This window comes from Phacochoerus africanus, chromosome 10 (genome assembly GCF_016906955.1).
Source record: "Phacochoerus africanus isolate WHEZ1 chromosome 10, ROS_Pafr_v1, whole genome shotgun sequence".
Taxonomy (NCBI): Eukaryota; Metazoa; Chordata; class Mammalia; order Artiodactyla; family Suidae; genus Phacochoerus; species Phacochoerus africanus.
Window position 1 is genome coordinate 132,691,608 of NC_062553.1, and position 27,468 is coordinate 132,719,075.

General features: G+C 39.4%; 1 protein-coding gene across 6 annotated transcripts in view; it reads left to right on the forward strand.

Moving 5' to 3' along the window:
* Positions 1-27,468, forward strand: part of MAPK10 (mitogen-activated protein kinase 10) — a 507,647-nt gene that overhangs the window by 407,174 nt on the left and 73,005 nt on the right. For all 6 annotated transcript variants that reach the window (XM_047798560.1, XM_047798561.1, XM_047798557.1 and 3 more), the window contains one exon: positions 23,105-23,234. In XM_047798560.1, the coding sequence (XP_047654516.1) occupies positions 23,105-23,234 (130 nt within the window). The remainder of the gene's footprint in view (positions 1-23,104; positions 23,235-27,468) is intronic.

Here is a 27,468-nt window from a genome sequence, read left to right on the forward strand (position 1 = left end):
CCTGTTTCTCTTCTTCATCTCCTCTCACCGCCCAGCTTACCAGAGTCCACTTCTGTGCACACCACTCTGTGGGAACTGCTGTGGCTAAGTTACCAGTAACCAAATGCCAAAGATGGCAGGCAACTTGGGTCTCTCTCTTCTTTGGTTGGGCAGTTGCCACTTCATGTTGGTACTCTCTTGTTTAAGGCTTACCTCTGAGTTTTTCAGCTTTACCTTCCCTGTTCTCAGGTGGACTTCTTTTCTGTAAAATTGGCTTGCGAAGGAGAGCTCTTGGGTTTTAAGAGCTTGCAACCTTACAGATAAAGGAAGGAATATACCTTTAAAAACAGAAAACGTCTGTGTACCCCATCAGAGAAGAAATGCTGGGTGCTAGAGGTCGGGTGTGTGGAGAGGAAAAGTGAGCTAAAGAGAGAGAGGTCTAGAAAGTAAAAGAAGAGGATGGAGACAAAGATGTAGAAGCAGATAGACATGGGAAAGAGGAATAGATGACAGATGCACAAAAGGGAGAGGAAGAGAGGCGGTGGAGGGACAGACACCAAAGCAGGTGGCTGAGAGACACCCAGATAACAGAGAGAGACAGAGGGAGAGAGAGACTGAAGTGCCAGAAAGTGAAGGCGTATTTGTTAGAGAACAATTTCTGAGGAAGCAGGAAGATGCTAATGGGATTAGCTTTGAACAGAGGCAATAATTCTTCATGAAAGAGCAAAATTGAGAAAAATTCTTTTTCTTTCTTTTGTTTACAGTGAGCCATGTTTGATATATTGTGTAACATTTCTTCATAACGTTGCTTTACTCTCAAATAGAGGTAGAGATTTGAATGGACAAAGAAGTCTTTTGACCGTGCAGCTACATCTGAAAAGGCAATTGAAAGGAAAAGTAGGACAAAAGAGAATAGCATTAGTCACAGAGCAGTTTTAAAACATTGCCCCTCCTCTGTTTCTTTGCGCTTTGAGGAGGATGAATCTTATTGGTTTAAGTGTCTTAGCATTGATAGCTTTTCTTTTGATAAGTATGGTAACAGGTGTGGAATAGATAGGTAGACTCAGCTACCATGTCCATAGCATACAACATATTTAGAGGAGTTCATAGCTCTGTTTCTTTTATAGCTCATTCTAAGTTTTTAATATCTGTATTTATTTGTTTTGTCCTAAATGCAAACATGAAGTTTCTAGATCAGAGGCAGAGTATTGTTATGTACAGCAGTACCTGCATTCATTACCCATTCTCCCCTTTCAGAGCTGTGCTGCAAAAGCCAAGTGTTATCCTGTACATGCAAAGGGTTTTTTGCACTGTCAGGAAGAAGAAATTAGGAATCCCAGAATTGTTTGTTTGTTTTTGTTTTGTTTGTTTGTTTTTTTTGTTTTTTTAGGGGCTGCACCAGTGGCATATGGAAGTTCCCAGGCTAAGGACTGAATGGGAACTACAGCTGCTAGCCTACACCTACACCACAGCAATGCTGGATCCGAGCCTCGTCTTCGACCTACACCATAGCTCGTGGCCACGCAGGCTCCTTAACCCCCTGATCGAGGCCAGGAATCGAACCCACATCCTCATGGATACTAGTCAGATTCATTTCCGCTGTGCCACAATGGGAACGCCAAACGCCAGAATTTATATCGGAAATGCTACATAGCTGCCATCTCCTTCTGAGCGGTGGAGAAGGACAGCTAGAGAGGGAGAGGGGAAGAGAGATCAATTCAATATCTGCAATATGAACAAATCTCTGCGAAGAGAGAGGAAAGGTCCCTGTTTTACAGTCCTTTGGAAAGTAAAAGGATGGCTCTGAATTTCATTTGCTTTGAAACAGCAACACGTTTCTCTCTAGAAGTCTCTATTTATTCACTCTCTAATTTCCAAGATTTGTATTTTAACCAGGTTGCACTTTTCTTTGCTCCGAAAGCCCTAATAGTGCAGAAACATTAACATTCCTCCGTGAGCGACACACTACTGTTATTTACATCAATAATATGAAATTCCAGTTTTGTAAATAAATAACATTTCTGGAATCAAGTAACTTGGTAGAATTGTTATTTAAAAATAATTTTAAAGTAATTGTTTGGTCATCAAAAACATGCCTTCTTTATAATGCTCGTTTACCTAGAATGTAAGATTTTTTTTCTACTTTAATTAATTTATAAGTGCACATGGTGTAGCTATTATTTTGTATGCATAAATAAAAATACTCCCTCCTTTACACACACCCCAGCAGAAAAGGGACCTGTGATTTGGTACTTCTTTATAGCTATATTGCTAACTCCTGTTCTATGTACTCAAAAATATTTATTAGTAATTGACTTTGGAACACAATAATAGCACAAACAATACAGTAGAGAGTCAAAGCTATTTTCATCCAATTTTACAAGATTAGTAACTGATAGCTATTTTTCTTGGCTATCAAAAAGCACGTCAGAGGCACTTAAACTTTTGTCTATGTGTGAACTTTTAAAATGTGAAATACGTCTTTGGAGAATGGGAAGAATATGCATTAATAAGACTGAAAAGAAAGCTGTCCTTTGCTTTTGTTTCCATGTGTATTTCTTCATAGTGTAATGATTTGACTTAAGGTCAGGGCCCACATGTCTTTTATTCTATTTCACTTTTTGAAAAATTTTATATGACACCTAATGTGTTCCAGGCACCATGCTGGATGCTGGACCTACTGTCATGAGCAAAAGTGGATATTTCCAAATGGTTGTCTAGTACATAGGATCCAGTTCTAGATTTAGGTATTAGATAGCATGTACCTCAGAATGCTCTAATAACACACAGTGGCTTAAACACCTCTCCCCCATAAAAGTCAGAGCGGCTAAATGGTTCCAGGGAATAGGGAAATTCCGTTTTACAAGGTGATCCTGAAACACATTAATCCTGACCATGTCTTTCTTGCCCACATGGCCAGAGCCACTAGGATCATGTTCCAGTTTGTGGGAACGTGCTTTCTATCGAGTGGCAAGTGGGCGGCCTGTCTATATGGCTATGACCCAGAAATTGAGAATTTCACTCTGTTCCCATCCGTCCTCCCGCACCTCATCACAGGGTTAGACTGGCTGCGGGGGAAGCTGAGTGCCGGGGCCTGTCTCGGGGAGGGGGGTTCTTCTAACATGAGAGGAAGAGGATGGATCTTGGGGGACCATCAGGCTCTGAAACAGCACGTCTTCGGTTTCTGGGTCTGATAATGGATTTTGCCAGTTCCTCCTCTCGTTCCTCCGACTTTGACTCGTGGGCCCTGCTTCAAATCAGCGTGGATTTTAGTTCGCAATCCCTCTAAATGTGTCCCAGCCAGCTGAATTATGTGGGTGAGGACCAACTGATTCTCAAGAAGCCATGATGTAGCATAAGGTATAGGATAAATAAGTGGGCACGGGTCTGCTGTAATCACCCTGTCTCCTTCACTCTGTTTTCCCAAATTCTTCCACACTGTCTAGAACACAAGAGGCACTGAACAAAATCTTCACTGAGTGACTAATGAACAGATGAGTGCCATGTATTGTAGTGGTGGCTCCAACTTGTTGTTGTTCGGGTCTGTAAACCCCATTATCGAAGACAGGGGAAGAAACAGGCAGAGGGCTTTTAGCCTGGATCTGAAAGTTTAGGATAAGAGTTATTGCCTGCAGTTCTTCTGTCTTCTGTTCTAATAACTATTCAAGATATTTGAGGACAATCATACACTTAAAATATGTGCAGTTATAGATAAGAACACATGCTATCTAACTGCCTATTTTACAGATAGAAAACTGCGGCCTCGATAGAGAAGTGTTTACCAGTTGTCATATAAATTATTCGTATTAGATCCTTTGAGTTTCAGTTCATTGGGTTTTTTTTTTTTTTTAATTTTCTATTTATTGATTTGGCCACACCTATGGCATACGGAAGTTCCTGGGCCAGGGATCGAACTTGTGCCATAGCAGTTACAACACTGGATCCTTAACCCACTAGGCCACCAGGGAAATCCTCATTGTTCGTTTTAATATCACATCTATCCATTGATTCTGAACTCGTAAGGGCTGGTAGACAGCTGATAGATCTGAGGCTTATACGCAGATCAGCTGCCTCTACCCCAGTGCCCCTTCTCCTTCCTCAGTACTTCTCAAATGTCACTCTTCGGCTGCAGCCTCAGCACCTGGACTCTCCTGGGAACTTATTTGAAATGCAAATTTTTTTCTTCCACCCCAGACCCAGGAACCCAGAAACTCTGAGGCTACAGCCCAGCAGTGTGAGTTTTAACAAGGCCTCCCGGGGATTCCATTGCTCACTCAAGTTTCAGAGCCATATCCTGTCTTGACAGGTCGGCACACAGCATATATTAAGCCATTATTTGGTATAGCCAGCCAACACCAAAGCTACCAATTATTGAATGCCTACAATATGCCATTCTCTGCGCTGGATACTATATGTATCTAGTCTCAATCATCACGATAGTCTAGCAAAATTGTTATCATTATCTGTATTTTGTACATGAGGAACTAAGGCTTATCAAGGTTAATTTGCCCAGCACCCGCACCCCCATAGTCAGACATTGGCAGGGATGAGATTTTTAGCACATTGTCTAACTCCAATGACCATGTATTTTCTAAAGCGCTGTTTTTACAAAGCGCACTGTGCGATATTCACTGAGAGGTTTGGAAGATAAGAGTATTTGACACTTGAAAGGCAGAGGTTTTTGCACCATGAACTGGTTTCAAATTTCCTCTACTTGTAATGTGATCCTTAAGATGCTGCACTGAGTTTTAGCAGCCTTCTTTTCGTATTGCTGATATATGCAAGACAATGTTTTGCCACCAAAAATTGTCAGCATTCTTTAAGTAATCTGTCTCCATTGCTTTTGCTATTTGCAGAACTTGGTGAGTGGTCTGGTTGAGACAGTGTGTAACCTTCACAGCTGATGTTTCTTGTAGAGGGTTCTGTTTGAGAATTGCTGCGTGACCCTTTCTTTGATGGGCTTCATCCTGAGCATGTCCTTGAGTCTGTACAGCCAGAAATTTCCCAGTCACTTCAAATAAGGGGAGACTTGACTCTGAAAAAAATGCTCTGAATGCTGTAGTCCCTCATTCCCAGATGACTAGGGGACCAGTTGATGTGTCTCTCCTCAGTTACTGATACATAAAGACACCGGAGTATGTAGAGTATAGATGGTGAAACTTTAAAACACTTTCCCTTTTGCCACTTTTTGCTTTTACTTTTGGAGAGAGTGAATCCTGAATAAATATCGCCTCCTAAAAATTTGCCTGAAGAGGGTGATTGTTTATTGCTAACAGGAAACTCTGGAGACTGTTTTATTAGAGAATCACCCGTGGCATATGGAAGTTCCTGGGCTAGGGGTTGAACTGGAGCTGCAGCTGCTAGCCTACACCACAGCCACAGCCAGATCCAAGGTGAGTCTGCAACCGTCACCACAGCTCCTGGCAGTGCCGACCCTTAACCAACTAGCAAAGCCAGAGATTGAACCGGCGTCCTCATGGATACCAGTCGGGTTCATTACCTCTGAGCCACAACAGGAACTCTAGAAGCAGAATTTTTCTAGAGAAGCAGGATATGTATATCTGATACATGTGCGTATATATGTTTGTGTGTGTGTCTGAAATCTAATATTGAAATTTTGTAACTGCTTCAATTATTTTAACATTGTGTAAGCAAAAATATACATCTAGGGGCTGGTTATAGTCTTACATGTTTACTTTTTGTAAGTTTCTGTAAAGTTTTGGTGATAAAAAACTTATTCTTTTCAAAATCACGCATTTCTTTATCATCTCAATTTGAATTAATTTTATTGTTATTTTTGGCGGGTTTTTTTGAGGGCCACACCCATGGCATATGGAAATTCCCAGGTTAGGGGTCCAATTGGAGCTACGGCTGCCGGCCTACACCACAGCCACAGCAACAGCAATGTGGGATCCGAGCCGCGTCTGCGACCTACGCCACAGCTCACGGCAACGCCGGATCCTTAACCCACTGAGCGAGGCCATCCTCACGGACACTAGTCGGGTTTGTTAACCACTGAGCCACAAAGGGAACTGCTGAATTAAGTTTATCACCCGCATGAAGTTCCCTTCTTTTTGCATTGCAGTTTGTAGATTAAACAGCAAATACCAGAGGAATCTGGTTTTAAAATCTGTGCGGGTCGGCATAACCATCACCACATTTATTAGCTGAGTGATGTAGGTTAGTTGCTTACAATCTCTGATCCTTGTTTTTGGTAAATACCAGAGGAATCTGGTTTTAAAATCTGTGAGGTCGGCATAACCATCACCACATTTATTAGCTGAGTGATGTAGGTTAGTTGCTTACAATCTCCGACCCTTGTTTTTGGTGTCAGTAGAGGAGCATAGAGAGTGCCCAGCACAATCTTTGGCTGTATGGTTAACTCCTAAAAATCCTCTCCTTATCTATGGCAGAAATTGTGAGAAATAAATGGACCTCTTCCAGTAAACTAAAGAAACTAGCAATATTTTTCCTTGTTTTCTCACAGAAAAATTAAAATCCTACAGATAATTTTGAGGAAAGAGTGCTACTCAATGAAATAAGGATAAAATAATAACAGGTATTCCATTTATCATGAATTTTTTTGGTTGGACTCTAATGTTTTTGTTAATTGAAATGGAAGGAAAAAAACCCAACCTTCTAGTAGTATATTTTAGGATTGACCTATATTTGGGCTCTAAAAGGGCAAGATTGGATACTGACTCTCTGGAAGCAACTGAATTGCCCAGTCTGGCAGTTTGTATTGATATTTAGGTCCATGAATTGATGCTGCAACATAGTGACTTAATTGTGAGTCCTCAAACAAAGGAGCAAAGCAGATGATGCAGCTAAATTTTCTGGGTCGTCCAAAGGGATGCAATTTGTATTATTTCCTTGTGGCTCGCTTGTCATCCCTTCTTGATTGAGTTTTGTTTTTCCCGTGAAACAGTTAAAATCCAGATGGATGGCTTCCCTTTGTCCTTGTTCCATGTCAGGAAATGCAATTAATTGAGAAGGAAGTGAAAACTTGCTAATGAGCAAGGAGACGGGGATGACTAAACTCAGTGCGGAGACTTTTTGACCTGAAATCTGTCTCGGTCAGCTCAGGCTGCCAAAACAAAGTATCAGAAACTGGGTGGCGGAGTTCCCATTGTGGCGCAGTGGTTAATGAATCCGACTAGGAACCATGAGGTTGCGGGTTCGGTCCCTGCCCTTGCTCAGTGGGTTAACGATCCGGCGTTGCCGTGAGCCGGGGTGTAGGCTGCAGACAGGGCTCGGATCCCGCGTGGCTGTGGCTGTGGTGTAGGCCGGGGGTACAGCTCCGATTCGACCCCTAGAATCGAACCTCCATATGCCGCAGGAGCGGCTCAAAGAAATAGCAAAAAGACAAAAAAAAAAAAAAGAAAGAAAAGAAACTGGGTGGCTTATAAACAACATAAACTTATTTCTTAAGTTCTGGAGGCCGGAAGTCCACGATCGGGTTGTCTGCATTGGTCAGGTTCCGTGTCCGATGAGAGCCTGTTTCCAAGTGCACAGAGATCCCCTCGCTGTGTTCCTACGTGGTGAGAGAGGAAGCAAGCCCTCCTGCAAGTCCCAGAACTCTTGTGAGGACACTAGTCTCATTTGCGAGGGCTCCACCCTCATGATCTCATCTAATCCTGGTACATCCCAAAGACCCCACTTTTTAATACCATCACGTTAGGGGGTAGGCTTTCAACATAATTGCTTTGCAAGGCATACAGACATTCAGTTCATAGCAGGTCTGTGGGGGATACACCCTTAGGTAAACCCCCAGGAGTCAAACCCTTGCATAACCCTCTCCCCTTGGGTACAGATGGAACCGGTGTCTTACTTTCAGTCAACAACGTATGACAAAGGTGTTAGGATAATCACTTCCTTGGTTAGGTTATATGACTCCATCTTAGGAGACTGAATGAGAGAATCCTTTGCTGGCTTTGCAGGATAAAGCTACCCTGTGTAAGTGGGCCACAAATCTCTGACCTGGAGGTGGCCTCCAGCAGCTGATAGGAGCCCCTGGCTGACAGCTTGCAAGAAAATAGGGACATCGATCCTGGCACCACAGGGGCTGAATTCTTCTAACAACTGAAAACTCAAAAGAGCACCTTGAGCTCCAGAAAGTTCCTTCAGCTTGCCAGCACCTTGACTGAAGCCTTGTGAGACCTTGGGCAAAGAATTCAGCTAGGCTGTGCATGCATGGACACCTGACCCACAAAACCCCTGACGTCATAGTGTTCATTAGTTTAAACACCTAAATTCAGGGTAATTTATTATGTAGCCTGGAAAACTAGTGCAGGGTCACCTCATTTGCCCTCCTCAGGCTTCTTCAGTTAATCCTGATAAGTGGATGAGATTTTTTTTTTTTAAGAACGGGATCTTGGAAATGTGTCAAACGCACTAACATTCCCATGTCTGGAGGATTTTAGACAAGTTATGTCTAATGGCTACTGAATCACTAACTTGTTAGCACTGGAGGTATGTTTCACGTTGTTGAACTTTGCTGCAATCAGGAAATTCAACACCTGTTTTACATAAATATACACCTTATGGATTAAGGGAGGGTCCCTTCTTAACGTAGAGCATACTGAAACAGAAATAAGCCTGGTCAGACAGAATTTTCCAAAGATTGTCATATGCCTGGTTTTGCTCTTCCTATAACTACTAGGGGGTTCTGCTCAGTGAAGATATTTAGATGTAACAGTATCTAGACATTTTGAAGTGGGGTACTCTAAAGGTTGTATACAATTAAATGAGAATGAATCTACACTATGAAAAAATAAAAAGGTAGATACTATAGTATCCAGTGAAGTACAAATCATAAAGAATACGCAATGAAATTTTATTCAAACATCCTCTTTCTCCTCAACTGAATGCTCATAGGCTTTAACATTAAACATATGTAGATTTCAAAACAACACATACACAATCACAAACATGTATGCATAGCCATACCCACAGACATGTAAAAGAGTTGGTGAAAATTCTTTGATCTGCATTATTTTCTATTCTGGTCTTGTCTCAGTATTTCTTTTTGTCTTACTAAATGTGAATAATACTTATATTTTTTATTATATCAATTTATCAAAAGATTATTTTCTTTAGAATTATCCTTGTAGATTGCTCAGGGGCATTTTAAAAAGTCTAATCTGTATCAGTAAATTCTACAGAACTTTGTTTTTTTTTTAATATTGAACACAGGATTGCCCCCTTTCAGTTACCCCCAACAAACATATGGGCCTTATGATGCAATTTTCTCCAGATCAGGGATTGATTATCTTGTGTCACTACATCTGAGGTGTGTACCGTCCCTCTCAGTATCTTGTTCAATGGTCAGGTACCTCATGTTCACCATGGAAATATAGCTTTATATTTTTTTATATTTTTTGGCATCATTTTTAGTAAATAATATCCTTTTTGTAAGATGGTTTCATGATTCTTTCCAGTAAATCTTGGTCAGTCACCATGCTGAGCTTATGTGACTTGTACATTGTAGTGTAGCTGTACTCTTTAGAACACAGGACAGAGTCTTGTAGAATCTGGGTTACAAATAAGCTGTGTGGCCTTGGGTAAGTCAGTTGCCAGCCTTAGGCCTCAATTTCTTCTTGTATAAATGAGTGTCTTGGTTCAGTGATTAGAAGTATTTCTAGCTAAAAATTCAAAGTCTTGATATGTAGCCCATTTTCTATTTATGGAAATGCACAATATGATTTTTCTTCCTTTTTGAAAATTGCTGCTGTCAAGCAACAGTATTTTCAGCACTTAGCAAAGTATTTACTGTGCATCTGGTAGGAAGTATGGCTTGGGAGCCAGGGAAGTGTGTCTGTGTGTGTGTGCGTGTATACCTGTCTGCACACACTCATGCCCACATGTGTGTATAAACTGCAGCCAGTTGGAATCTGAATGTGTACATAAATTTCCTTTCATTTGAGTGATGTGGGGAATATATAATTTTTACTGCCAAGGGTAATATTTTTTTCCGTTTTATTGGCTTCTGTTTCTTTGAAAAATCTGAAACATCTGAATGTTATTATCAGCTCACAGATCAAATAGAAGTAATAGACTGAAGAGAGAGAGAGAGAGAGAGAGTGTGTGTGTGTGTGTGTGTGAGATAGCAGTGGGATAGAGGGAATGGGGTGGAGACTGATGTTGTTTTGCAAGATTTGATTACTAGTCACTTTGAACTTTAAAATTTATCTGACAAAGGTCCTTTTCCATGCAGTGGTGTAAATATATGGCTCTGTGGCTGGGGAAATTAGTGGTCTGTGAATGCATGGTTACACTTGATCATAGACATGGGAAGGGTATGGTTGTTGGATTTAGAGCTGGGGATACTTAGTTTGGAGAGAGGTTGACTCTTCAGGGAGATGGAAGATGTCTTCAAATAGTTGAAGACACCTGTCAGTAAATGAGTAAGTGTGCTCCATTTGGCTCCAGAGGACACACATAGGATTTTTAGGAGATGGATTTGGTTGGATTTAAGAAAGAACTTTATCAGAGTCAGAACCATTCAGCAGTGCTTTCTTTTCCTAGTGAAAGTGTAAGCAATTGGTTTTTAAGCAAAGCTGACGGGATGAATCTCTCTCTTTTTATTGAAATATAGTTGATTTACAATATTATATTAATTTCAGGTGTACCACATAATGATTCAACATTTTTATAGATTATACTCCATTTAAAGATATTATAAAATAATGGCTGTATTTCTCAGTGCTGTATAGTATATCCTTGTTGCTTATTTATTTTATGCACAGTTTTGGTCTCTTGATCCCATACCGCTCTCTCACCTGTATACCTACCACCTCCCTTCTCCCTCCTCACTGGTAAACAGTGGTTTGTTCTGCTTCTTTTTTGCTATTATCACTACTTTGTTGTATTTTTTAGATTCCACATAAAAGGAGATATCATACAATATTTGTCTTTCTCTGACTTATTTCACTTAGCATAATACTCTCTAGGTTTATTTCTAGGTTTAAATGTCAAGATTCTTTATCCATTCATCTATTGATGGACATTTAGGTTGCTTCTATATCTCATTTCTAGGAGTAATGCTGCAATGCACATAGGGGTGCATATAATTTTTTGTTTGCTTTAGAAATAATACCCATAAAGAGAAATGCTGGATCCTACGGCAGGTCTACTTTTAATTTTTCGTGGAACCTCCATACTGTTTTCCATAGTGGTGACACCAATTTATAATTTACTTAGCACCAACAGTGCATGGGTGTTATTTGTTGTCTTTTTCATAATAGTTGTTCTGACAGGTGTGAGGTGATATTGTGGTCTTGACTTGCATTTCGCTGATGATTAGTATTATTAAACATCTTTTCATGTGTCTAGCAGCCATCTGTATGTCCTATTTGGAAAAATGTCTATTCAAGTTCTCTGACCACTTTTTCGTTGTTTTTTTTTTTTTGGATGTTAAGTTGTATGGGTTCTTTCCTATTTTGAATATTAACCTTTCATCAGATATGTCATTTTCAAATATCTTCAAAACTTATGTTTTATTATTGAAAGTTTAGAAAATACTTTTCAGCTTCACAATTCATTACTAATAATGTCATACACATGTTTAGAATTGTTGTCAAGATTAGGTAAACCTTAGTTTCTTTTATGTATGGACTGTTACTGCTGAAAAAGTTGTTCACAGACTATCTTCTGGCTTCATATATTTCAAACCTTGTTTCTCCACCATTGCCTACATACCTGCATACTTCCAGTGTCAGGCATTTCACAGTGTGAGATAATTTCTGGCCCGGTCACTTTCTATCACAACACCAGGTGAGTGTACCCAGGGCTGAAGTATTCTTAGCATGAAAGCCTACCCCCCTTTTAAGCTTCAGTAATTGAAATATAATTACTGTGAAGCACATAATAACGCACTGAACCAAAATATAAATATATTCCTAACTTAATTTCCCCTTAGCCAGGTCCCCAAAATGCCTGCAGCCACTCCACTTCTACCCGATAGAAGGAAAAGTTGATGAAAGAGAAACTGGAGTAAAAAGAGGCAGTGGTTTTAACCTGAGAAAATTTAAGTATAAACAGCATGTGAATTGCTCTTTTAGAACATATTATTTGTAAGTTTAAAGGAATTGGAGTTAAGATTGAAATCAGAAATATTCGAGGCAAATTTTTGTTGAAGTCCATGTCAGAATTAAATCAGTTTGACTTCATAGTCTTGAATAGGTATTTTTTATGACTGTCATAGTCAATCAGTAGTTTGAAAAGTCATACTAGTTATGAGTCTTCGGTAATATAAATGTATTTGGCTAGACGCATTTCCCAATACAAAATGTGTGCTGTTTGAGTTTTCAGCAGTCAACTGAAGGCAGTATAAAATCACTACAAAAATAACTGCCTGTACTTTTCAATATTTTAACTCAACATGCATCAACAATAAAATTAAAGAATTATAGCCAAGTTTTATCTTTAAGTAAAAAGGATCACTTGAGTTGCTTTTTAATTCATTATTTGAGACCTTTATGGACTAGACTAGTATCTTATCTTCTGAAAAAGGCAGAATAAAAATGAGGTGACCAGGAGTTCCCATCGTGGCACAGCAGAAACGAATCTGACTAGGAACCATGAGGTTGTGGGTTCAATCCCTGGCCTTGCTCAGTGGGTTAAGAATCCGGCATTGCCGTGAGCTGTGGTGTAGGTTGCAGACATGGATTCTGCATTGCTGTAGCTGTGGCATAGGCCAGCAGCTGTAGCGCCGATTCGACCCCCAACCTGGGAACCTCCATATGCCGCAGGTGAGGCCCTAAAAAGACAAAAAGACAAAAGGAAAATGAGGTGACCATTGGAATTAAGTTCTAGGTTGGTATTCCATTGAATTCATATTTGATAAACCCTTTCTAATCTGGTACCCATCAATTTATTTCATTACTCTTATCGAATATCATTGGCTGTGTTTTCCAAGTTGGTGTTTCACACTCGTCTTTTGTAGTTTAACTGTGGCATTTTGATAATCAGTGTCAGCATTCCTGTGAGATGATATTCGCATTGTGTCATAAATAACGTGACTGTAAAGTATTTAGAGACTAGCAGAACATTTTTTAACATTAACATTTTACATCTGTTACAAATAGGATTTACGCGGAAACAATTGACTAATTGCATTTTTGGCACAACATACTGTCAGTAATTGATCATAAACTCATGAGATCTCTTTTTTTTCCTTCTCATTTTCTATCTTGAAATTGCAATACAGCTATAATTTATGATATAAACTAGGGGAAAATTATAGTTCCTATTTTAAAAAATACAGCTAGTACAGATGCTAAGATAAATCCCTAGCTCAGTAGATATTTCCCTAACTGTGCTTTTCCAAATTGATATGATAATTTTGACATACAGTTTGGGTTTTTATTAAATCCTCAAATTCAATGCCACATTCTACAGTGATAATTCTCCATGTTTATTATTTTCCGTATTTCTTCTTGACTCTTAAACTTTTTGTATCCCTGTTAGCTAGGTAACAAAAACAAAATAAGCAAAAATACTCTCAGGATATTGTTTATTTATGTTTTTAATTATCAAAGGGAAGCTAAATTAACTATCTCAGTTGAAATTTTGTTTCTAGAAGGAGTGGTGCCTTTGACTTGATATTAGCACCCTATTTCCAGTCCTGCAAAGACCTGCCATCATTTCTCTATTCCAGACCCCCCTCCTGTACTCATTTTCCTCCATACACAGCTTAGCTGTTGTGCCTCATAATCTATTCCATATGTAAATTCTCACCTATCTTCTTCTCTCTTCCTTCCTGGCAAAACTCAAGTAATGTGTAAACGTAATCCTCCTCACTAAGGTACATATGGCTGGAGAAAAAAGCTTGGTCATGTTGACTGCTTTCTCTAAATTCAAGACCGAAAGATTAAGTGGACTGCCATTACTGCCCAGAATCTCTAGTACATTACATGTCTACTATCATAGGTGACAATTGCGTCCCTTCATTCTACCCTCAAAACTCTGAACACCTTTCCTGCACCCTTTCTCTCAGCTGCTGACCTTGCTTTCTGTTTCACTGCAAAACTAAAAGCCAACAGAAACTTAGATCCGCAAGTTCTCCAGCACCAGCATCTCTCTCCGTACCAGCATCGAAACACTGCACTGATGCTGTGCAGTGTTTTATCCTGTAGAAGCTAATCTCTGCACTTGCAGCGAGGTCCCTGTCCATTTTACCACCTCCAGCAATTATCCTCTTTGCCATCCTGCAGATTTCCTTAAAACTAGACTTTTCCATTAGCATCTGGTATTTTCTTCTCTCTTTTTTAACCTGATGTCTTCAGTTTGTATTTTATTCCTGTGTTAGGTATTCTCCAATATGTTATTTAGGTATTCCCCAATATATTATAGTTCTTTGAGTACTAGAAACTGAACTTGTATTTTTTCATATCTGTCACAATAAAGAGTAGCAAGTTTTTGCTTAATTTTGAAGCTTATGACACGATCTAATAACATTTAACCACTTATATGAAGTTTTTAATTTTATCCAAATAAAAATATCCTATGAGTAAAAATGAGACATGGTGGAAGATCAGTAAATTTTCATTGAGTAAATAGAGTGCCACGCAGCAGTCTTAACTTGATTTTCAAAACTGAGTATTGGTTCAAATTGAAAAGAAATGTTACAATGAAATTCCGTTTCCTAATAGAGCTTAACCAAAAGACAGAGAGAGGTATTATTTTTATAATCCTAGTGGACAAAGAATTTGAGCTCAGAGTTTCTTCTATATGTTAATTATGGTGTCCTAGAATAAATGATTAATAAAAATACAAAATGTTTGTACATGTGTACACACACGCGCTTGCGTGCATACATACACACTGCTTTAATTTTTACCAGTGACACAGGAAGAACCTTTGTGATAAGAGAATTTCTGTCCTTCTTAAAGTGAGTATTATGCATTCTGACCTCTCTCTAAATTCAGTCTGCATCACAAAAGAGTACATAAATAAATCTCCTTTCCATTTTGGTGCTTATGAGTGTTGGATGCCTTGGGTTCCTAAACTGAGCACACAGAAAGCCACAAAAAGCAGGATGCAGTGGGAGGGCCATTAATACCAGCTAGTCAGGAAATGCATTTGGGGCCAGTAAAGGGGCTGTTAATGACACTAGCCAGCCGGAAGAAGGTGCAGAGCACCAGAGGGGGCAGGCGTTGAAGAGGAAAATCAGTACTCGTATTTGATGGGTATGATGCTTTTGACAGTTGTGCAAAGAAATCCCGATGTATCGTTTCAAGTGCCCATTTTCCATCACGGCTTAAAGTTCTTAGGGAGATAGGTTTTGAAGAAAAATACTATATAGACCAAATCTTTGCTGAACAATCTTTGTATTGTTTAAAACAAACAAAAAACTAACATCTGCAGGATTTGCCAGACATTTATCTGGTTTCACCATGTTTCTCAAAGAAATTAATCTAATATTTTGTAATAAAAAAAATGCTGGTATTTGGTACTTCCTGGAAGCTCAATTTTTGTTTCTTTTATAAATACAAGGAGTAAAGCTTCAAACAAGAGAGGATTCTATTCCCAGATCACTCATATACTAATTGTTTCATGAGCAAGTTATTTAACTTTTTTTTTTTTTTTTGGCTTTTTTAGAGCCGCACATGTGGCGAGTGGATTGGAAGTTCCCAGGCTAGGGGTCGAATCAGAGCTGCAGCTGCTGGCCTACACCACAGCCAGAGCAATGCAGGATCTGAGCTGTGTCTGTGACCTATACCACAGCTCACGGCAACACCAGATTCTTAACTCACTGAGCAAGGCCAGGGATCGAACCCACATCCTTATGGACCACTAGTCGGCTTCATTACCGCTGAGTTGGGGTGGGAACTCCCACGAGCAAGCTCTTTAAAACCCCTCCATGCCTCAGTTTCCTTAGCTCTCCAGTTTGCCAATTTTCTGTAAAAATACAGGTTCACTGGTATCTGTCCAGACAATAAATGAAAATTTTAGCTATTATCATGAAGTGATTTTTCTAGTATCAACTCTTTCAATTATCTAAATAAATATTATTGAACTACTTGTTGACCAAATGTAGAAATGAATGAAGAATGAATTAACTGTGAAATAAGAAGCAGAAAGGCTGCCATGTTAGTGGGATGACTTGCAAATATTTGTCCTTTGGGCTTGAATAATGGGGATAGTAAAGAACACATAGAAAATTCTAATAATAAAACTAGGGGAAGATTAAGAGATCTCACAATGTCGGAGCTATATGATATGTTACATTTTAATTTTTCAAATGTGTGCTCTCCTTCTATATATTTATAATGAAATGTCAAACTTTTGAAATAATTTTAAACTCATGGAAGAAATACAAAAATAGTAAAAATAGCTATAACAAGATCATAATAATGCTGATATGATTTTGGCGAGGATCAAATGAGTTAGTGCGTAGAAAATGTTAAAAACTTTTGAAGCAAGTGAATTAGAAGAAAAACTTCTTGGAACAAGTAAGTACTGGTCATTATTATTACGTTTCAGTGTTGTCACCTGAACAATGGGGATAACGAGTGCCTATCTTATAAAATTATTACAGTCATAAAACTTAGGAACCCAGGGTTTTTCCTGCCTAAGTTAATGACAGCCTGTGCTATGTGACTAATAAAACTTTTTGTTGGAAGAAACCCAATCTCAGTTGCTATAATAACACCACACTAAAATCAAAATTGCCTGTATGCTCAGTCTTTTTGTCACCTCGGGTTAGCAATTCTATCATCTTCACGTTTTGACTGCACGTCAGTAGCTATGGGTGTGAGGATGAACCCAGCTGATCTTTCCTAAAGCAGATATGGTAAGTTATTTGATACCAGGAAGACATTTACTGGTAGAAGTCACATTATTGTTGTCTAGAAATGCTGATACAATTTTGGTGAGAAGAAAACAACCTATCTGCTCCTCTCCCGTTTCTCAGTCTTTGTGCTTCAGGCAGGGCAGGGTGCTGGTTGCAGTGTGTCCGGAACACTCAGAGCCCCATGATGAAGATTGCAGGTCTTTCTGGAACTCAGATGTCATGTGAAGACTCAAGAGGAAGTGAAATTTTATGTTAAAATAAATATGGATGTATATGGGATTAAAATACACATTTTACATGAATTTTAAAGATAAAGCATATGACTTCAAAAATATTTAAAAGTGAAGTTCCCAGGGTGGCACAGTGGGATTAGCAGTGTCTCTGGAGAGTCAGGACAGAGGTTCAGTCCTCGGCTGGTACCAACCTCTGGGCCAAAGGAACATCCTAGGGTCTTTAGACATAGCACCTTTTACTGCAAGGCCAATTTGCAAGTTGTCTGTTCAGAGTAGAGTTACTTGCGCAAGTCAAGACGAGGTGCTCAATAAACTTCCATTCCTTAGCGCACTCTGACGTCACCCAGTCTCTGATCCTCATCTAACTTGTTTGTAGATTTGCTGCTCTAAGTTGGGGAAAGGTGGCCAGGTTTTCATAGTCTGAAATGTATTAATCAGCAGAGCTTATAAGCAAAGGGGACCGAAAGGTGAGCGGTTGTTTGCCAGCAGGATTCCCAGCAGCTGGGAGAAAAAGCCCTTTGTTCCTGAAGGGGAATTGTGGCTGTGCAGCACTGAGCACCCACACTTTCCTTTGATGCTCTAATGCATTTCTGATATTGCCTTTTTTTTCCCGAACAATTCTCAGAAAATCCGAAGCCAAACATGTGTAGGGCCTGTGAGATTTATAATGTATCCCTGAAACTCGGATATGCCTACTTCTGGACTTTCTGTTACAAAATATAATGCATGTATTTATTAGTGACGTTACGATTCATCATAATTGTATGACTTGTAATTAAAGTGTCTCGGGAGTTCCTGTTGTGGCTCAGAAGTAACGAACCTGACTAGTATCTAAGAGGGTGCGGATTCAATCCCTGCCCTCACTCAGTGGGTTTAGGATCCAGCATTTCCATGAGCTGTGGTGTAGGTTGCAGACGTGGCTGGGATCCCCCGTTTCAGTGTGGTAGCTGCAGCTCTGATTTGACCCCTAGCCTGGGGATCTTCCATATGCCGCATGTGCGACCCTTAAACAAAAAAATCATCTCTAAGAACATACAAGCAAATTGACATGGGCAGGTAATTCAATGACAAACTAGCAAATCAAAAAACTAACTGTTGACATATGAGGAGAGTTATGATGAGAGGACTAGGGCAGGCCTCTTCTGAGGAGGTGAGAGAAGCTGAAACCTGAATTACAGGACGGAGGGCTGTGGGGAAGAGCATTCCTGGCAGAAGGACCAACGCAGAAGCCCTGAGGCAGAAGTGATTTTGCAGGTTGGCCAACATACTTCTCCATGGGAGAATCAATGTTCTGAGAGTATGTCTAAGGACTGTCATGTTTGAGCATGAAAATGAGATATCTGAGGGCCCAGGGTAGAGGTTTTTTTTTTTTTTTTTTTTTTGATAGTTTTCTCTTTTTTGTTTTCATCTTTTTATTTTAGGGCTGCACCCACGGCATATGAAGGTTCCCAGGCTAGGGGTCGAATCAGAGCTATAGCCACTGACCTACGGCACAGCCACAGCAACACCGGATGTGAGCTGAGTTTACCACCTACACCACAGCTCACAGCAATGCTGGATCCTCAACCCACGGAGCAAGGCCAGGAATTGAACCTGTGTCCTCTTGGATGCTAGTCAGATTTGTTTCCACTGAGCCACGACGGGAACTCCAGCAGTTTTCAATGAAAGTCTATGCCTCTGGAAAAGTGAGAACATGGGGACACGGGAAAAGGGCAGTGAAGGATGAGTGTACATTCTGGGATGGAATTTGGCTGCCCAGCTATGGCTTAAGATGTTGAAGGTGCTCCAATGACATAGGATAAGGTTTTTTAATTTTTATTTTTAATACATAGAGTTCGACTTATAAAGCCTAGGGGTTTGTCTTTGTTTTTGCCCTGAAACATGTTAATTTTGATCAAGAACATTTTAAATGTGATAGGGAAGGGGAACAAGAGAAATTATCAAGTAAATAATTGTGACCTAGGAAGAAGAAACAAGAGGTTGTCTGCAATTGCCAGAGGAAAAAAAAATGATTTTGTGTTGAGAATGAAACTTGCCTACAGGGATGTGTGTGTTTGTATAGATATATTCAAGGAAGTAAACATAGCTTTGTTGCATCATAAAACTGGATTAAATGACAGGAATATAACAATGGAAGACTATATTTTTCTTTTATGAAAAAACCCTGGTAGAAGTGGAGGTGAATTAGTATTGTATGTCAAGAAATTTCTAGAAAATTTGCAGCAGAATTGCTGAAAAGTTGCTAGAAATTGCTGGAAAATCATTGTAAAGATTTATCTTTTTTTTTTAACCTGAAGAAAAAAGAAAAACTATTGGAAAAAAAAAAAAAAGTAAGATTCCATAGACCCAGATTCAAAAAAAAAATGACTTAAGGGTATTGGAAAATTTTCAGACATTAATATGTGACTATGCAGCACCAGTGATGGATTCCAATTTGCAGATGAATTTGCTAAGCTGCTGCCAGTAATCACTGAGGAATTACAGAAAACAAGGAAGATCGCAGTGTCAGCCAGGGTTCATCACAGGAGACAGAAGCATCGTACGTAGGCAAAGACTTAATACGGGAAAGTGCTAAGTACTTGCAGGGTCGCTGGAAGCCCTGGAGAAGTGGGCTCTAGTCTGGGCCTCCTGGAATGATGCCCAGACATGAGAGAGCTCGATCACCAGGGGAGCTCCAGCCTCTGAGAGCATCCTAGAAAAACCAAACTTTCAGAATGCACGGCTGAAATCAAGCTTTGGGAATCACAGAGCTGGAACTGTTCACTCATTATGGCCATCATCACTCCCCCATCGTGCTGGGGACTGGGTCCTGGAATCTGAGACCCCTGCTGCCTCTGCTTCACACCCTCTTCTCACCTAGGAATCTGGAGAATGACATGGGGCACTGCTTCAGAAGACACTCTAACATTCTCATGAGACCTTGCCTGCCAGCCAAGAAATGCTAAAGATGAGCGCCCTCACAGATCTCTCCTGGCTGCATCTGCACGGCAGGACCGAAGTGGAATCCAGGGCCCTAAGTCCTAGCTGCAGAGGCATCTTGGAATTGCATGTGTGTCTTTCAAGTCTTCAGTGAAGGAACGCGTGATACAAGGGAGTAAACGGAAGTTCAGTGAACCAAACCACAGCATCCCATACAACTGTAGATAGGAAAATGTTCTTATTTCTTTAGAGGAAGAGAGAGGTTATACGGAATACCTGCTGCACTTGACACTGATTGGTTGCAGTGTTGGTTAGAAAAGATACCCTGTGTGTCATCAAGGAAAGATGTGATCACCGGAAATACAGGGTTCATTAAAAACAAATCACACCGAAAATGGATTGTGATGATCATTATACAACTGCAGATGTGATAAATTCATTTAGCAATTAAAAAAATGGAAACAAACAAACAAGAAAACAAACAAAAAAACCCAAATCACACCGGGTAGCTTATTTAAGCAGTAGAGTTGGGACAGTATGGCTGTAACGTATCTGAATTTTAACAAACCTTTTGCCCCAGAATTTTATATCGTGGAACAAACTTGTGAAGTGTAGTCAAGATAGCGTGTATAGTTGAATGGGTTCGTAATTAGTAGAAAGGTTAAAAATTGCTGATTAGTAGATACATGTCCAATTGTAGTGCATAAAAATATAAAAAATGTATTTTTTTAAACCCTGCCCTGCATTTCACAATGATTCCAGTAAGGGCATGGACTTTAAAAATAGTAATAGTCCCGGTTTATGGAGTGCTCCCTCTAGGTGAGGTACTGTAGGTACATTCCTTCCCACTGGCTCCTACGACAGTCTTGTCAGATTGTTGCCATCGCTGCTTTTAAGTACAAGGAAACTGATGCCGGAAAGTGTAATGGTCAGAGCTCCACTTTGGGTCAGCAGCAGAGCTAGTTTGTTTCTTTTCTGTAGGTAGGTTCATTTGTGCTGTATATTAGATTAGAGATATAAGTGGTACCATATGGTATTTGTCTTTCTCTTTCTGACTTACTTCACTTCGTATAAGAGTCTCTAGTTCCATCCATGTTGCTGCAAATGGCATTATCTTGTTCTCCTTTGTGGCTGAGTAATGGTCCATTGAGCATATATACCACGTCTTGCTAATCCAGTCGTCTGTCGATGGACATTAGGTGGTCTCCGTGTCTTGGCTATGGTGAATAGTGCTGCGACAAACATGCTATTCCTTCCTTATATATTGTAAGGACTTACCTAAAGTGGTTTTGCTTAAATTTAGTCTTTCTCTTTAAGGTGACCGTTCTGATCAATTTCCTTCTGATACAGTTTCCTGACTTCAGAAAGCGAGTTTAATTCCTGTATTTCCAAATTCACTGTTGTTCCTGTACACTATCTATTAAATGTAGGCCATTTGACTCTTTCTTTTTCTCGTGCTGCCATTGGCAGGTTAATAAGAACAAACACAAGAGCAGAAGTACCAGTGCTGACATACAGAGTTGAACAGCAGCACTCTTTTTTAAAAAGATAGTATTTTTAATTAAAGTAGGCTCCCTGTGAGTTAGTCGTGTGTGATGTATTTATCAAAGAAACTGGGACAGACTTAGCTGTATTACCTGTGTCAACAGAATGGATGAGCAGGTGAGTGAGTGAAGGCGCTGATAGCCTTTCCGTAGTCTTCACTGATACTCCATGCTGGGAGTAACCACATCATTCTCAGAGGATATCGACAGCCGGGAATACATTCAGAGGACACTGACCAGATGGTAATAGGACTTGAAATCATACTCTGACAAATGGTGGTAGGATGCTGGTGATATTTAGCTTAAGAAAGAAAAGACTTAGGTGCAAAATAAGAGAAGCTAGGAGTTATTTAGTATTTACTGAGAGCTTATGGAGTAAACCAGACATTGTATAAGGTTCTTGAATGGATTTCACACATTGTGGGTCTATCATAATGGAAAGGGAATACTTTATTTTGAGTTGCTCTGGGAGACAGGGCTGACAGTAGTCGATAGAAATAACAAAGAAACAACTCTGTTTATTCGAATGATGACATTTCTAACTCTCGAGCTGTCCAACAGCAGATTATGATATAAAGGGGCCCAGGTTTTTGAAAATGTTCAAGCAGAGACTGATCAAAATTTGATGGAGATATTTGGGAGAGGAATAAGTATTAATTGGAGGCATGGACAAGACGAAATCTAAGACTTTGTCCAGTCTCATCCTATGAGTATCATTATCTTGCAATATGGCAATCCCTTTCTTTATCTTTTAGTTTAGTGGCCAGAGCCGTAAATGGTAAATGTCATTTCCAATTCAGTAGATCAATAGGATACCGGTTTGCTACCTTCCTTCATGGCACCTAAGACAAAAGCCAGCACAACCGAATTTTCAGGGATGGGAAAAATTGTTAATGGTTCATTCGGTATAATAGCAAGAAGAGACTCACTTCCTCATTTGCTCCCCAGACCCCTGTATTCTGAATGTGGGAGAAACAATACCCTGTATTGATTGCTTTTCCAAGCATGGTACATTATCATTCTCAAATAGTTTGGAAGCTTCTTAGTAGCATTCATTTCCGTCTTTGTGTTTAAATGTAGTTGTCTATGCTTCTGAAATCCTCTCTGATCACAGTCCTCATGTCAAGCTTGGTTATTGTTAACAGGTGTACTTTGAGCATCAGCCCACCTGAGCATTCATGGCAGTTAACGTCACTCCTTAAAAACTGGTTCCTGTGACTGGGGAAAGAATGAATGTCCACCTAAAATAAGCAAAGAATGATAGTTTTACAGGCAACTATCAGGTATGAATAGATGAGAAATGTAAGCCCAGAGAGATTAAATGACTTTCCGCAGTCACATGGTTCGTGAGAAGGTTGAGCTTTTTTCTTTCTACTTGGGTCCCCTACTCACTGATGCAGTCATATGCCATTTTCTGGGCAAGATGCTTTTTCTCTTCCTAGCAAGTAGATTGTTGCCGTGCTAGTCAACATTCTGTCCTTATTAACGGCTTGATTGCTACATGACTTGAGGAACAGGTATTTGAGTCAGAGTCTAAACTTGTGTTTTCCTCATCCACGTTTACAGTTCTGCAGGCAGGAGTTCTTAGGGTTCCTTGTTCTTAATGTTGCATTGCTCTTGGGTCTCTGCAGTGCTGCCTATGACGCTGTTCTTGACAGAAATGTGGCCATTAAGAAGCTCAGCAGACCCTTTCAGAACCAAACTCATGCCAAGAGAGCTTACCGGGAGCTGGTCCTCATGAAATGTGTGAACCATAAAAACGTGAGTTTTTACTTTAACTCTGGCAGTGGGAGGAGGTGAGATTGGGGCAGGAAAATCCGTGTGCCAGCTTGAGTAAGAAAGGCTTTCTTGACTTTGCAATTGCTGCCCCTCAAGATTGTTTATCCTGTGCATATGCTACGTCTGCTTTCGTTGTCCTCACGGTAGCTCTCTGCTCAAAATCCTCTGAAGACCACATGGTGTGGAGGTGACGAATCTGATAGATATTTTCCCTGTTAAGAAATTGACTGTATTTGGTTGTCTACTTTAAATTAACCAGAGAGCTTCGTGCTTTTCCAAAATAAAACAAACAAAAACAAAACTCAAAAACATCTCAGAAAAAGGTGCTTTATTTCGTTATAATTTAAATTTAATTATTAACGAGTGAAGATTTTTAGCTCCTCTTTCTTTTAGCTGTGGTCTGGCAGTGGCCTCTGACTGTTCTGGGTACACACTGTGCTTTGGCATCTTGCTTTTTGTGGGGTTGGGCAAGTGCGCAGGGACATATTTGCAAAACACTTCAGAACAGTCTTGTCACGTACATTTCTCACTGGGACTCAGCAGGGACACCGTCACCGAGCTTTCCTCCCCTCAGAGGATGATCCTCCCCAACCACTGGCGAAGACCTCTGGGGTTCTCTGTGCACTTCCATTCTTTTCCGCAAGAATAAATGGGAGGTAATTCTCATTTTAAAAAGACAAAGGAAATTATCATAAGTCTAGTCCATAAAATTTACTACACATATACATTTAACGGTGTGTTATTATTATAAAACCATAGTAATAACTCCCTCTAGTTTTTCTTGAGTCTGGAAATCACAGAATATATGAAATTATCAGTTTTATAAACAAGTGGATTTGTCATAAGGCTAACCATCTATCAGTGGCTCTAAGTAGAAGCAAATGTTGGAGTGTTTAGTTGAAAGATATTTGAAATACAAATACGTGGATTTGGGCCCAGTGACAGCGTTCCTTTTTTCCTCCATTACTCCACTCCAGTGCTTTTGGTTCAGTTCATTTGACAGATACTTGTTAAATGTATAACATGTGCCAGGTGTAGACTTAGCTGCTTCAGCTGCTAAGATGCAGCAGTGAAAGTAAGGGAGACAAATCCCTGTTCATGTGATGCTCATGTTCTACTGGGGAGAGAAAGGCGGTCCACAGGACAGGCAGGTCAGTGTCTGGGATGCCAGACAGCAATACACGCTGTCAACTAAAACAAAGCAAAGAAGGAAGATAAAAAATTCTGGTTAGTCTTTTAAACAGGCTGAACAGGAAAGGCCTTACCCAGAAAGAGAAATTTTATGAAGTGTGCGCTCATCTCTAATTTGGCCATGTAAGGAACATGATACTTCTAGAAAGGAATGGAGAAAGGATAAGCAGGATGATTCCTAAGCAGAATCTTTCTGCTAAAGCAGTGTATTCTTTCAGTATGTTCAGTAAGGGCAGGAGAGAGATAAACCCCATGGCCACTGCAATCGGTTTTTATGGTAACAAAGAGGACGATAAAGACCACAGGCAAAAAATGGAAGATGGATGGTTACAAGCATTGAAGCAACTGTTGGGACGTTTTGACAGTTCTTGTTTTCATATATTTATATTTCCCTAATCCCCCTTGTATCCCCTATAATGCACTAAATACATTTGTGAAGAAATCCCCACTTACTTGGCCAGTTTGAGGGAGTAATACTCCCCATCCTTGACTGGAATATGGGGGTTCACATTTATACCTAAAAAGGATTTCCAAATTGAAATGATAATTTGTAAATGGCACCCTTCCTGCTACCCTTTTCCGTGTGTACATACACATGTTTGTATGCATGCATGTATATAAGTCTATGGAAATAAATTTATGGAATTTGTTAACAGAGAAGTTCACTTACAACCAAATGTAAGTTTCACATTCGTTCTTGTAAGACTAAGTAAAAACAGTCAGAATTCAAAACTATGCTAATGCTATGGAAAGCAGAGTAAAAGAGTGAAGCAATCCCCCTATTAAATTTTTAATAATAGAGAAGACAATCCATTTAGGAAATGAACACAGTTCTAGGAAGTGATAGCTGGTATGATTGTTGGGCCATGAGACACATTGATTCACAGCTGTGCATTTTAAGATGCTGGGATGAAAAGGAACTGAATAAGATTCCTGCCTGGAAACTGTTGAACTGAAATGCAAATACCTATGATGATATGCTTCTAAGAATAAGATTTTTTAAAAGAGACACATGCACCCACATGTTTATTGCAGCACTATTCACAATAGCCACAACATGGAAACAACCCAAATGCCCATCAGCAGAGGATTGGATTAGGAAGATGTAGTGTATATACACAATGGAATACTCCTCAGCCAGAAAAAAGAATGACATAATGCCATTTGCTGCAACATGGATGAAACTAGAGACTCTCATACTGAGTGAAATGAGCCAGAAAGACAAAGACAAATACCATATGATATCACTTATAACTGGAATCTAATATCCAGCACAAATGAATATCTCTACAGAAAAGAAAATCATGGACTTGGAGAATAGACTTGTGGCTGCCTGACAGGAGAGGGAGGGAGTGGGACGGATCGGGAGTATGGGGTTATCAGATGCAACTTAGAATAGATTTACAAGGAGATCTTGCTGAGTAGCATTGAGAACTATGTCTAGATACTCATGTTGCAACAGAACAAAGGGTGGGGGAAAAATGTATACATGTAAGAATAACTTGATCCCCATGCTGTACAGTGGGAAAAAAATAAAAAATAATAATAATTAAAAAAAACAAAAATAAGATTTTAAATTGGTTATTAGTAGGAACTAGGATTTATAAGGACCAAAAAAAGAATAGAAATCCTCAAAGGGAAAATCAAAGATGATGAAGGTGATAAAACAAGGGCATAATAAAAGGAAATATTAGACTATATAGTGGGAAATTTACCTTTTAAAAGAATAAACCCTGACTTATTTAAAATTGTAGTTCTATTTTCCAGATTAATTTTGATTACCTAGATTACTTACCAGGTAATCTGGATTAGCATTGTTCCATTTTTAAGGGTTGTTCGTGGTGTGTGTGTTTGCGTGTGTGTGTGTGTGTGTGTCCTACACACAGTCTCTGATGTTTTTGTTTGAACAAATATCAAAATGAATTACTTTCCAAGATTGAGGAAGTACTATACAAACAGGTTCGCCATGTGTGGTCCATTGAGAGCTGTAGACATTTTCAACTCATACCATAACTAAGTATACAGAATAACAAAATAGTTTAATCACATATTTTAAAATATTTTGAAGCAATTTTATTTCTATGCATATGTTCCATATTGCAAGGTTACTTCAGAAGAGATAATCTTGTTTTTTTTTAATTACTCAATGAATTTTATTACATTTATAGTTGTACAACAATCATCACAATCCAATTTTATAGCATTTCCATCCCAAACCCCCCAGCCCATTCTTCTTACCCCCCAATCTGTCTCCTTTGGAAACCATAAGTTTTTCAAAGTTTGTGAGTCAGTATCTGTTCTGCAAAGAGGTTCATTGTGTCCTTTTTTGAGATTCCACATGTAAGTGATGGTATATGATGGGTATCTCACTGTCTCACTGACTTCACTTAGCATGATAATTTTTAGGTCCATCCATGTTGCTGCAAATGCTATTATTTCTTTCCTTTTAATGGCTGAGTAATATTCCATTGTGTATATGTACCACATCTTCTTTTATCTACTCCTCTGTCAATGGACATTTAGGTTGCTTCCATGTCTTGTCTATTGTATATAGTGCTGCAATGAACATTAGAGTGCATGTATCTTTTTGAGTCATGGTTTTCTCTGGATAGATGCCTAGAAGTGGAATTGCTGGATCAAATGGTAATCTATTTTTAGTTTTCTGAGGAATCTCCATGCTGTTTCCCACAGTGATTGCACCAATTTACATTCCCACCAACATTGTAATAGGGTTCTCTTTTATCCACACCCTCTCAAGTATTTATTGTTTGTTGACTTTTTGATGATGGCAGTTCTGGCCATTATGAGGTGATACCTCACAGTGGTTTTGATTTGCATTTCTCTAATAATTAGTGATGGTGAACATCTTTTCATATGTTTTTTGGCCATCTATATGTCTTATTTGGAAAATTGTTCAAATCCTCTGCACATTTTCAGACAGGGTTATTTTTTTGGTATTGAGCTGCAGGAGGTGCTTATAAATTTTGGAGATTAATCCCATGTCAATTGCTTCATTTGCAAATAT